The 13,586-nt window shown below is 48.2% G+C and overlaps 1 protein-coding gene across 9 annotated transcripts in view; it reads right to left on the bottom strand.

Moving 5' to 3' along the window:
* The window catches only part of hps3 (HPS3 biogenesis of lysosomal organelles complex 2 subunit 1), a 119,362-nt gene that overhangs the window by 17,437 nt on the left and 88,339 nt on the right, over positions 1-13,586 (bottom strand). For 8 of the 9 annotated variants that reach the window (XM_070883693.1, XM_070883691.1, XM_070883696.1 and 5 more), the window contains 2 exons: positions 13,039-13,215; positions 10,219-10,422 (listed from right to left, as the gene is read on the bottom strand). In XM_070883693.1, the coding sequence (XP_070739794.1) occupies positions 10,219-10,422; positions 13,039-13,215 (381 nt within the window). The remainder of the gene's footprint in view (positions 1-10,218; positions 10,423-13,038; positions 13,216-13,586) is intronic. The other variant, XM_070883698.1, reaches the window with a different exon arrangement.

Here is a 13,586-nt window from a genome sequence, read left to right as displayed (position 1 = left end):
GAGGGGGGTGGGGTTTAAAGGGAAGTTTACAAACATTAAACACTTCAGTTTTACAAATAAAGAGCCATCGTCAATAATAAATGATAAATACATCAATAAATCAATCAAAAAAATTAATAAAAAATAATTTCAAAAAAAAATCAAATAAATAAAACATTTTCTACTTACCGACTGCAGCACCGGGAGTCTCCAACAGCGTGCTGGGACGCCTCCCCCGCCCCCCCGCCCCACCTCCGTGTGTCTCTGTCAGTGTCTCTATCTCTCCGTCTGTCTGTGTCTGTGTCTGTGGTCTGTGTTTCTGACAACGAGGGGAGGCGGAGGAGGGGGGTGAGGCAGAGGAGGGGGGGGTGAGGGGGAGGTGGGGGGGTGAGGGGGGAGTGAGGGGAGGAGGTGGAGAAGAGGGAGGGGGGGGAGAAGGGAGGGGGGGAGAAGGGGGGGGGGAGAGGGAGGGAGAAGGAGGGGGGAAGAGGGAGGGGGGAAGAAGGGAGGGGGGAGAAGGGAGGGGGGGAGAAGAGGGAGAAGGGAGGGGGGGGAGAAGGGAGGGGGGGGGAGGGCGGGGGAGAGAAGGGAGGGGGGGGGAGAAGGGAGGGGGGGGAGAGGAGGAGGGGGGAGAAGGGAGGGGGGGAGAAGGGAGGGGGAGAAGGGAGGGGGGAGAAGGGAGGGGGGAGAAGGGAGGGGGGGAGAAGGGAGGGGGGAGAAGGGAGGGGGGGAGAAGGGAGGGGGGGAGAAGGGAGGGGGGAGAAGGGAGGGGGGGAGAAGGGAGGGGGGAGAAGGGAGGGGGGGGAGAAGGGAGGGGGGGAGAAGGGAGGGGGGGGAGAAGGGAGGGGGGGGAGAAGGGAGGGGGGAGAAGGGAGGGGGGAGAAGGGAGGGGGGGGAGAAGGGAGGGGGGGGGAGAAGGGAGGGGGGTAGAAGGGAGGGGGGTAGAAGGGAGGGGGGGGAGAAGGGAGGGGGGGAGAAGGGAGGGGGGGAGAAGGGAGGGGGGGGAGAAGGGAGGGGGGGAGAAGGGAGGGGGGGAGAAGGGGAGAGGGGGAGAAGGGAGAGGGGGAGAAGGGAGAGGGGGAGAAGGGAGAGGGGGAGAAGGGAGAGGGGAAGAAGGGAGAGGGAAGAAGGGAGAGGGAAGAAGGGAGAGGGGAGAAGGGAGAGGGGGGAAGGGAGGGGGGAGAAGGGAGGGGGAGAAGGGAGGGGGGAGAAGGGAGGGGGGAGAGAAGGGGGGGAGAGAGAAGGGAGGGGGGAGGAGAAGGGAGCGGGGAGGAGGGGGGGGGGGAGGGGGAGAGAGAAGGGAGGGGGAGGGGGGAGGGGGGGGAGAGGAGGGTGGGAGGGGAAGGGAGGGGGGGGAAGAGAAGGGGGGAGGGGGGGAAGAGAAGGGAGAGAAGGGGGTGAAGGGGGGGCGAGAAGGGGGGAAGGACGGAGAGAAGGGGAAGAGAGAGAGAAAGAAAGGAGAGGTAGGCTGACCGGGCCGGCCCCGGCCGGGCCCAAGACTTCGGGCTGGGCCCACCCCCAGCACCGGATTTACAGGTAGGTGGCGTCGGGTCCGGGGTCAGGGGTCGGGGGGTCGGGAGCGCGGGTCAGGAGGGGGATGGGTCGGGTGCGGAGGTCGGGGGGGTGGGTGGTCGGGAGCGGAGGTCTGGGGAGGGTCGGGAGCGGAGGTCGGGGGAGGGTGTTGGGGAAGTCGGGGGAGGAGCGGAGGTCGTGGGGGGGTCAGGAGCGGAGGTTGGGGGGGGTCGGGAGCGGAGGTCGGGGGGGGTTGGGAGCGGAGGTCGGGGGGGGTTGGGAGCGGAGGTCGGGAGCGGAGCGGAGTTCGGTGGGGGGGGAGGAAGCAGAGGTTGGGTCCGGGGGATGGTGGGGAGCGGGGGAGAAGCGGAGGTCGGGGGGGGCGGGGGAGGGGGAGATCAGGTCGGGTCGGGTCCGGTCAGGAGGAAGTAGGAGCTGGGCGTGGGAGGCAGCCTTATCCACGCAGCCCCAGTGAGGCCATTCGGCCAGGGCTTGGGGCTGCGTCCTTCGGGCCCCTCCCACACAGTTTTGGGTGCATGGAGCTACTGCAAATGCGCGCCCACTGTAGCGTGCATGTGCAGAGGTCCCGGCACTGTTTTCAGCGCAGGGACCTGGCTCCGCCCCCCACAGCTTCTGCTGCACCACGCCCAGCTCCAGAGGACCTGCAGGGAGCCGGAGAATAGGTACGCTTTTTTTAGGCGCACTTTGGGCGCGAAAAACGGGCATCCAGGTCGGGGCTGCGCCGTTCTACATTCTGGAGGAGGTGGGACCAGTACAAACCGGACGGTCTGCACCTGGGCAGGACCGGAACCAATATCCCAGGGGGAGTGTTTGCTAGTGCTGTTGGGGAGGAGTTAAACTAATATGGCAGGGGGATGGGAACCTATGCAGGGAGACAGAGGGAAATAAAAAGGAGGCAGAAGCAAAAGATAGAAAAGAGAATAGTAAAAGTGGACAGCAGAGAAACCCAAGGCAAAAAACAAAAAGGGCCACATTACAACAAAATTCTAAAGGGGCAAAGTGTGTTAAAAAAACAAGCCTGAAGGCTCTGTGCCTCAATGCGAGGAGTATTCGGAATAAAGTGGATGAATTAACTGTGCAGATAGCAGTCAACGGATACGATGTGATTGGCATCACGGAGACATGGCTCCAGGGTGACCAAGGCTGGGAACTCAACATCCAGGGGTATTCAGCATTTAGGAAGGATAGACAGAAAGGAAGAGGAGGCGGGGTGGAGTTGCTGGTTAAAGATGGAATCAATGCAATTGTAAGGAAGGACATTAGCCTGGATGATGTGGAATCGGTATGGGTGGAGCTGCGGAATACCAAAGGGCTGAAAACGCTAGTGGATGTTGTGTATAGACCACCAAATAGTAGTAGTGAGCTTGGGGACAGCATCAAACAAGAAATAAGGGATGTGTGCAATAAAGGTACAGCAGTAATCATGGGCGACTTTAATCTACACATTGATTGGGCTAACCTAACTGGTAGCAATGCGTTGGAGGAGGATTTCCTGGAGTGTATTAGGGATGGTTTGAGAGACCAATATGTCGAGGAACCAACCACGGAGCTGGCCATCCTAGACTGGGTATTGTGTAATGAGAAGGGACTAATTAGCAATCTTGTTGGGCGAGGCCCCTTGTGGAAAAGTGGCCATAAAATGGTAGAATTCCTTATTAAGATGGAGAGTGATAAAGTTAATTCGGAAACTAGGGTCCTGAACTTAAGGAAAGGTATCTTCAACGGTATGAGGAGTGAATTGGCTAGACTAGACTGGCAAACGATATTAAAAGGGTTGACGGTGGATAAGCAATGGCAAACATTTAAAGATCACATGGATGAATTTCAGCAAATGTACATCCCTTTCTGGAGTAAAAATAAAACTGGGAAGGTGGCTCAACCATGGCTAACAAAGGAAATTAAGGATAGTGTTAAAGCCAAGGAAGAGGCTTATAAATTGGCTAGAAAAAGCAACAAACCTGAGGACTGGGAGAAATTTAGAATTCAATAGAGGAGGACTAAGGGTTTAATTAAGAGGGGGAAAATAGAGTACAAGAGGAAGCTTGCAGGGAATATAAAAACTGACTGCAAAAGCTTCTATAAATATGTGAAGAGAAAAAGATTAGTAAAGACAAACGTAGGTCCCTTGCAGTCGGATTCAGGTGAAATTATTATGGGGAACAAAGAAATGGTAGACCAATTCAACCAATACTTCGGTACTGTCTTCACGAAGGAAGATACAAATAACCTTCCGAAGGTACTAGGGGACAGTGGGTCTAGTGAGAAGTAGGAACTGAAGGATATCCTTATTAGGTGGGAAATTGTGTTAGGGAAATTGATGGGATTGAAGGCCGATAAATCCCCGGGGCCTGATAGTCTGCATCCCAGAATGCTCAAGGAAGTGGCCCTAGAAATAGTGGATGCATTGGCGATCATTTTCCAACAGTCTATTGACTCTGGGTCAGTTCCCATGGACTGGAGGGTAGCTAATGTAACACCACTTTTTAAAAAAGGAGGGAGAGAGAAAACAGGTAATTATAGACCGGTTAGCTTGACATCAGTAGTGGGGAAAATGTTGGAATCGATCATGAAGGACGAAATAGCAGCACATTTGGAAAGCGGTGACAGGATTGGATCAATTTATGAAAGGGAAATCATGCTTGTCGAATCTTCTGGAAATTTTTGAGGATGTAAATAGCAGAGTGGACAAGGGAGAACCAGTGGATGTGGTGTATTTTGACTTTCAGAAGGCTTTTGACAAGGTACCGCACAAGAGATTGTTGTGCAAAGTCAAAGCACATGGTATTGGGGGTAATATACTGATGTGGATAGGGAACTGGTTGGCAGACAGGAAGCAGAGAGTCAGGATAAACGGGTCCTTTTCAGAATGGCAGGCAGTGACTAGTGGAGTGCCGCAGGGCCCAGTGCTGGGACCCTAGCTCTTTACAATATACATTAACGATTTGGATAAAGGAATAGAGTGTAATATCTCCAAGTTTGCAGATGACACCAAACTGGGTGGCGGTGTGAGCTGTGAGGAGGACGCTAAGAGGCTGCAGGGTGACTTGGACAGGTTAGGTGAGTGGGCAAATGCATGGCAGACGCAGTATAATGTGGATAAATATGAGGTTATCCATTTTGGGGGCAAAAATACGAAGGCAGATTATCTGAATGGTGGCAGACTAGGAAAAGGGGAGGTGCAACGAGTCCTGGGTGTCATGGTTCATCAGTCACTGAAAGTGGGCATGCAGGTACAGCAGGCGGTGAAGAAGGCAAATGGTATGTTGGCCTTCATAGCTAGGGGATTTGAATATGCAGTTGTACAGGGCCTTAGTGAGGCCTCACCTGGAATATTGTGTTCAGTTTTGGTCTCCTAGTCTGAGGAAGGACGTTCTTGCTATTGAGGGAGTGCAGCGAAGGTTCACCAGACTGATTCCAGGGATGTCATATGAGGAGAGATTGGATCAACTGGGCCTTTATTCACTGGAGTTTAGAAGGATGAGTGGGGATCTCATAGAAACATATAAGATTCTGACGGGACTGAACAGGTTAGATGCGGGAAGAATGTTCCCGATGTTGGGGAAGTCCAGAACCAGGGGACATAGTCTTAGGATAAGGGGTAAGCCATATAGGACTGAGATGAGGAGAAACTTCTTCACTCAGAGAGTTGTTAACCTGTGGAATTCCCTGCCGCAGAAAGTTGTTGATGCCAGTTCATTGGATATATTCAAGAGGGAGTTAGATATGGCTCTTACGGTTAATGGGATCAAGGTGTATGGAGAGAAAACAGGGAAGGGGTACTGAAGGAATGATCAGCCATGATCTTATTGAATACCAGTGCAGGCTCGAAGGGCCTGATTTTGAAGTGTAGTCACTGTTGTAATGTAGGAAACGCGGTCGCCAATTTGCACACAGCAAGCTCCCACAAACAGCAATATGACCAGATGAGTCGTTTTAGTGATGCTGGTTAAGGGTAGAGTGCACTTGGGCTGTGGGAGGCGATTGAATGAATAGATTAAACCTTTGTCTAATATCAGTAATGTCTTGGCTTAACAATGTAATGGCTCATTTGCTGTGTCATATGATCAGAGTGCTATTAGTGGCTGGGGAAGTATTGATGTACCATTCATTATACCGGCATGTAAATGGATCTTCATTATAGTGCTAAAAGGAACATTTCAAATCAATCATTACTCATGGAAATGGGCTCCAATGTTATCCTAAATTCCCAACAGACCTTGTACCGTTCCATGCACATTTAAAGAATCTCTCCAAACCAGGTAAATTTTGCCTACTCATTGTACCGTGAGACCACTTTCTCTCTCGTGCACAAAGGTAAGGTCACAATGGAACTCCATCCGAATTAAGAAGAAAAAAAGACTTGCATATATATAGCTCCTTTCACGACCACCCAAAGCGCTTTACAGCCAATTAAGTACTTTTGGAGTGTAGTCACTGTTGTAATGCAGGAAACGTGACAGCCAATTTGTGCAAGCAAGCTCCCACAAACAGCAATGTGATAATGACCAGATAACCTGTTTTAGTGATGTTGATTGAGGGATAAATATTGGCTCAGGGCAGCGGGGATAACTCCCCTGCTCTTCTTTGAAAAATTGCCATGGGATCTTTTACGTCTCATCCGAAAGATGGAACCTCCGACAGTCACTGGAGTGGGACTTAAACCCACAACCTTCTGACTCAGAGGCAAGGGTACTACCCAGAGTCACAGCTGACACTGATTCACTAGATATTAATTCAATTCAGCAAACCATCAGATAGCACATTGTTGTTTGAAAACACAGGCCAGAGACTAATGCCTCTGCTCCCCCAAGCCCACATTCTTCATGGATGAATGTGGCGGGGGCGGGGGTGGAATTGTCAACTGATGAGCAGAGAGGGAGCGACCTCCAGCCACAGAGCGACTGCTATTCTGGCAAAAAGTTATCAATTCCACTTCTCATTTATTTAAAATGATGAAACCCTCACTAAGAAACCCTTGTTATTCCCCTTCTTTATTTACAACTGTGTATACATTTTTAGGTTCATCAAGGTGAGCGATGTCAATGCAGGCATCCAATGTCGGCAGCAAGCGCTCAGACACTTTAAAAGAGCACCCTCTACTGTACCGCTGTGGTAGTTTTTTGATTTCCTGCACCGCTCATTTGCGGCTCGAGTGAAATTGGCCAATGCGCTGAATCGGGGATGATCCCGCCCAAATTCATTTCACACAGGGCTATTAGACTGAGAGGTGACTTCCATCTTGGGTCAGCCTGTGTTGTATTTGAACCCAGGTCCCCAGAGGTGAAAGGCCAGTGTCTGACCCACTGTGTTACCCAGTCTCTCCTGCATTCCTTTATAAAAAGGTAATTTTTTAGCGATTTGTAACGTATGCACTAGTGAGTATGCTGACAGGTTTGTAGAACTGTTGACTTGGTTAATTGTATGATTTAAAATAGTTGTCGAGCTGTTGAATTGTGAGTGACTTAGCCAGTCACGTGATGTTCACAAGACTCAATAAAACCCCCACCCAGTTGGGTTCAGGGGATCCACGGGCAGGTAGACGGTTATGAGCCCGGTGGATGAACTGATAATGTGTAATGTGACTGTTAAACCTTTGTTAATAAACCAACTAGTTCTTAATAGCAATGTGTTGCTACAAATACTTAAGCAAAGAACCCATGAATCAAATATATTACAGAATTTCTCAGTCAAATTTAACACGATTGCTAAAAGTGTTCTGGAGTTTTGATTGCTGGATAGATGGTGGCCAGGACACTAGGAGAACTCCCCTAATGACAGGGGACCTTTTACATCTACCTGAACAGGCAGATGGGGCTTCAATTTAACATCTCAACCAAAAATATGGCACCTCGGACAGTGCATCGCTCCCTCAGTATCGCACTGCAGCGTCAGTCTGGATTGTGTGCTCCAGTCTTGTGGGGAGCTTGAACCCGTGACCTCCTGACTCAGAGGTGGAAGTGCTTCCACTAAGCCAAGCTGAGATGAATGGCTATACACATTATATTGGTGTCAGCCGTTGCTCAGTGGGTAGCACTCTCACCTCTGGGTCAGAAGGTTGTGGGTTCAAGTCCCACGCCAGAGAGATGAGCACAAAAATCCAGGCTGACATTCCAGTTCAATGCTGAGGGAGTGCTCCACTGTCAGAGGTGCTGTCTTTTGGATGAGACGTTAAACCGAGGCCCCGTCTGCTCTCTCAGGTGAGCGTAAAAGACCTCACGACACTCTTTCGAAGAAGAGCAGGGGAGTTATCCCCAGTGTCCTGGCCAATATTTATCCCTTAATCAGCATCACTGAAACAGATTATCTGATCATTATCTAATGGCTGTTTCTGGGAGCTTGCTGTGCGCAAATTGGCTTCCACATTTCCTGGGAATGATGACTGAATTATGTTCGCACACTTTGCTCCGTTATCTCCTGCCTCTCACCAACTCCCCCCCCCCTCCCACCCTGAGAACGACACTTACATAGAAACATAGACAAGAGGTGCAGGAGTAGGCCATTCGGCCCTTCGAGCCTGCACCACCATTCAATATGATCATGGCTGATCATGCAACTTCAGTACCCCATTCCTGTTTGCTCTCCATACCCACTTATCCTTTTAGCCGTAAGGGCCACATCTAACTCCCATTTGAATATATCTAACGAACTAGCCTCAACAACTTTCTGTGGTAGAGAATTCCACAGGTTCACAATTCTCTGAGTGAAGAAGTTTCTCCTAATCGCAGTCCTATATGGCTTACTCCTTATCCTTAGGCTGTGACCCCTGGTTCTGGACTTCCCCCAACATCGGGTATATTCTTCCTGCATCTAACCCGTCCAATCCCGTCAGAATTTTATATGTTTCTATGAGATCCCCTCTCATTCTTCCAAATTCCAGTGAATATAAGCTTAGTTGATCCAGTCTTTCTTCATATGTCAGTCCTGCCATCCCAGGAATCAGTCTGGTGCACCTTCGCTGCACTCCCTCAATAGCAAGAATGTCCTTCCTAAGATTAGGAGAACAAAACTGCGCACTATACTCAAGCTGTGGTCTCACCAAGACCCTGTACAACTGCAGTAAGACCTCCCTGCTCCTATACTCAAAACCTCTTGCTATGAAGGCCAACATGCCATTTGCCTTCTTCACCGCCTGCTGTACCTGCATGCCAACTTTCAATGACTGATGTACCATGACACCCAGGTCTCGTTGCACCACCCCTTTTCCTAATCTGTCACCATTCAGATAATATTCTGCCTTCCTGTTTTTGCCACCAAAGTGGATAACCTCACATTTATCTACATTATATTCAGCTGCCATGCATTTGCCCACTCAGCTAAACTGTCCCAGTCACTCTGCAGACTCTTAGCATCCTCCTCACACCTCACACTGCCACCCAGATCAGTGTCATCTGCAAACTTGGAGATATTACATTCAATTCCTTCATCTAAATCATTGATGTATATTGTTAATTGCTGGGGTCCCAGTACTGAACCTTGCGGTACCCCAATAGCCTGCCATTCTGAAAAGGACCCGTTTATTCCTACTCTTTGCTTCCTATCTGCCAACCAGTTTTCTATCCACGTCAATATATTACCCCCAAAATCATGTGCTTTAATTTTTCACACTAATCTCTTGTGTGAGACCTTGTCAAAAGCCCCTTGAAAGTCCAAATACACCACATTCACTGGTTCTCCCTTGTCCACTCTACTAGTTACATCTTCAAAAAATTCTAGAAGATTTGTCAAGAAACATGATTTCCCTTTCATAAATCCATGCTGACTTGGACCGATCCTGTCACTGCTTTCCAAATGTGCTGCTATTACATCTTTAATAATTGATTCCAACATTTTCCCTACCACCGATGTCAGGCTGACCGGTCTATAATGCCCTGTTTTTTCTCTTCCTCCTTTTTAAAAAAGCTACCCTCCAATGCATAGGAACTGATCCAGATTCAATAGAATGTTGGAAAATGACCACCAATGCATCCACTAATTCTAAGGCCACTTCCTTAAGTACCCTGGGATGCAGACTATGCATCCAAGAGTATGCACACTTCGTCTCGATTCCCCTGTGTTCAGCGTATCAACTGCTATTACATTGAAAATGCTGTTATATGCTCATTACATATCTGAAAACTTCACTTCCTGTTATCGTGATCACTTTTTTAAAAAAAAATGTTGGTTTTTAACATTGAAAATGCCCGTACAGGACTTTGTTGCTTCACTGCCTACACCATTTGATTCATCAGCTGTGGCTTTGCTCAGCCTGAGGCGCTTCTAAATTCCTCTGTATAATCACTCAATCCTTGGTGGTTGTGCCTTCTGTTACCGAGGCCCCGAGCTCTGGAACTCCCTCCCTAAACCTCTCCACCTCGCTTTCTTCCTTCAAGACGCTCCTTCAAGTCTACCTCTTTGACCAACCTGCGTTAATTTCTAATTGTGCGGCTCAGTGTCAAATTTTTTTAATCACATAATGCTCCTGTGAAGCACCTTTAATTTCAACTACATTAAAGGTGCTATATAAATACAAGTTGTTGCTGTTGTATAATCAGTTTTCATGGCGTTTCGCTGCGCAAGCAGATCACAGTGGTGCTGCAGTTGCAGGCTGTGGCCGTTAGTTGGCGCTGTAGCTCCAGTGTTCGCTTTATCCTCTGTGCCAGTGTGAGCAATGCCACGGGAGATGGACTAGTATTGCAAAGTGAGGAGGGGTGCAAAGCAGGGACGTACCAGTTCCTCGACCGTTTTGAGCGGGGTCCTGTCAGGCTGTAGTTTCCGGGCTGTTCTCTGGATATAGAGCGACACCAGCTTCAGCAGCAGCACCTGGATCACCGCTTCCTTGGTGCAGGCGATCAACATGGCTTCCCAGAAATCAACCAGGAGTTGCGGAGTCTCCTCCTCATTTTCTTCAGCACCGTCTTGTTCACAGAGTGTCTGCCGACAACAACCACAAATAATCAGGCACTAAGCCGGCACTTCCCTCCCCCATTCCACACGTTTTACTGACTTCCACTCCCAATTCTATTTGGCGCATTGAGTATCGTGAAAAGCAATGACTGAAATGTTGGAAGTATGCAGGTGACGAGAGGGACCTTATAAGAGTTAGAAAAGATATTGAACAGTCGGGAAAAGGTATATCTGGAGAATGATTTCAAACTAAAGAGTGACAATGGTAAAAGTCAAATTCAGAACCGATGGCCTGATGTTTTTCCACACAGAAGGGTAGAAGTTGACTTTGTGCGATAGTGTCAAACAGGTGATAGCGAGTTGCCAGCCAATTTAACATCTCTCTCCATTTTTATTTGCAGTGAATATGGGAAAAGGAAAGATTAGCAGCGCTATGGGGAAAGAGGAGAGTGGGACCAATGGGATCGCTCTTTCAAAGGGTCAATGGGCCGAATGGCCGCCTCCTGTGCTGTATCATTCGATTCAGCATCATCTCTTATCCCAGCCAGGAGTTTAACAAATGAAGAGCGTTAGCTCTCTTTGCTGGTTACATATATATTTACAAAATTTAGGGCTGAAAATTCATCCGCCTTCCACTGCGTTTTTCGGAGGTATTTCTTCGCTTTGGGTTGAAAACGGTGCGGCGGGAAATTCATTGAAGCCTTCCGCCAGCGGTTTTGAAATACCCCTGAGGCGCGCAAGACTCGAAAAACCGCTTCCGCCCGAGTTTGGACACAGCGGTGACCCGTAGTGGGAAAATAAAACGCCGAGCAGAAACCTGTCTGAGCATCCCTCGGAATGGCGGTAGGTATGAAACCCTGCCAAAAGGTAAGTTACAAAGTTTATTTTTAAATTCTTTTGCAGCGATTCACAAGAAAAGAGTCTTGTGAATGTTTTGCGATTTTTTGTTTTTTTGGAAAAATAATTTTTGTGTTTTCCCCCTCCCTAGGCCCAACTTGCAGCGGTAATCGGTCTCGGACTAAAGTGGACGAGGATCGCGGTTTCCGCCGTGAAGCTTCGTGCAATGCCGATTTTTTTCCCATTTTCTCATGAATTTTCCGTCAAAAATTCATAGCGGAGTCATAGCGATTTTTTGGGCAGCAAACCGGTGGGGGCAGTTTTTGATGAATTTCAAGCCCGTGGTCTTTAAAACGCAACATCCCCAGGCGGTGTACAAGCGAATACCGACGCTCACTGTGAAAATTCAGCTGGTACAACAGTAAGCAGCGAAGACTATGACACACTTTAATAAAAACACCAAATGCATACGAATAATTGTCTGGAATGGAAGTTTCGAAGCTACTTCCAATATTTATGAAGTGAAGTTCTGCTCATTAATTGTGATGAAAAGGCACAAGAGATTGCATTATTTTTAAATAAATGAGTAGGGAATGTTGTGGAAACGGGGTGTGCAGTTATGATATAGTCCCAATCACCTCGGGGACACGTGAGCAACTGAAGCTCGGAATGATGTGATGAAATCGGCCTGAGTGGTGGCGCAATTTTGCAGTTCTAGGTCGGAATTGTAAAGAATCTAGAACCTGGCATATATGGAATATCTGCAACTATCTAATGTGGTGCTGGCCAGCATTTAGCGTGTTGGGTCTGTCATGGAGATCTTTCAGTCAAACCTTTTAGCCACACGGAGGCTGTCAGCCATAAGCCCATTAACAGTCGTCATGACCAATGATCCCCCTCATTTTTTTGGGTGCGTGGCACATTCAAAGTTTGGCGCATGGGCATAGTTTTGAAAAGCCTGTAGCCTGTGCGCGGGAGCGGCAGACAACTGTGTGGAGGAAATATTGGTCCTGACATGTTGCGTAAGAAAGCTTGACCGTAGACCGAGTTCAAGGTTTATGCGAGTTAAAATAAATTCTGCATTTTAGGATTTGAAGTCAAAGCAAGGAAGTCATGCTAAACTTTTACAAATCACTGGTTCGGCCTCAGCTGGAGAATTGTGTATAATTCTGGGCACCGCACTTTATGTTAAGGTATTGGAGAGGGTGCGGAGGTGATGTATTAGAATGGTAGCAGGGATGTGAGACTTCAGTTATGGAGAAATACTAGAGAAGCTGGGATTGTTCTCCTTAGAGCAGAGAAGGTTAAGGGGGAGGTTTAATAGAGGTGTTCAAAATGATAAAGGGTTTTGATAAAGTAAATATGGAGAATGTGTTTCCACTTGGAGAAGGGTTGATACCACAGGACACAGATTTATGATATTGGCAAAAGTACCAGAGGGGAGATGAAATATATATATATATAGATATAAATATTTTTTTTTCAACGCAGTTAAGATCTGCAATGCGCTACCTGAAAAGGTGAAGGAAACAGATTCAGTAGTATCTTTCAAAAGGGAATCAGTTAAATATTTGAAAAGGGAAAATTTTCAGGACTATGGGGAAAGAGCAGGGGCTGGGACTAATCGGATCGCTCTTTCAAGGAGCCGGCACAGGCAGGATGGGCCGAACGGCCTCCTTCTGTGTTGCATGGTTCTATTATTCAATGATTCTATAATACGGCATTTGACTCTCTCCAACGAGAGGGTTTGTCACTGGTGTGGAAGATTCTAAAATAACTTGCTTAAAAAAACGACAGTAAACAGACCTTGAAGAACAAGTCAGCCTCTTCGAGCTTCATTTTGTTACTTTCCAGTAAAGCTACAAATGCAGCTACCAGGAGGCCAGGCTGGGTCCTCTGCAGCTCACGAGACAATTCAGTCGCCACAATGCCATGATGTCGCAAGAGATTCGGTTCAGCCACAAAACCGAAAACCAACCTCAGCTGTCAAAAAAAAGTAGACAATTCAATGGATCGCAGTCACTCACTAACACTGGGTGTTTCAATGGGCAATCACTCACGAACACTGGGTGTTTCAATGGAACGCAGTCACTCACTAACACTGAGTGTTTCAATGGGCAGTCACTCACTAACACTGGGTGTTTCAATGGGCAGTCACTCACTAACACTGGGTGTTTCAATGGGCAGCCACTCACTAACACTGAGTGTTTCAATGGGCAGCCACTCACTAACACTGAGTGTTTCAATGGAACGCAGTCAGTCACGAACACTGGGTGTTTTAATGAAACATAGTCACTCACTAACACTGAGTGTTTCAATGGGAAATAGTCAATCACTAACACTGGGTGTTTCAA

The sequence above is a fragment of the Pristiophorus japonicus genome, chromosome 6 (genome assembly GCF_044704955.1).
Source record: "Pristiophorus japonicus isolate sPriJap1 chromosome 6, sPriJap1.hap1, whole genome shotgun sequence".
NCBI classification, from domain to species: domain Eukaryota; kingdom Metazoa; phylum Chordata; class Chondrichthyes; family Pristiophoridae; genus Pristiophorus; species Pristiophorus japonicus.
This window is presented reverse-complemented; position numbering and strand designations above follow the sequence as displayed.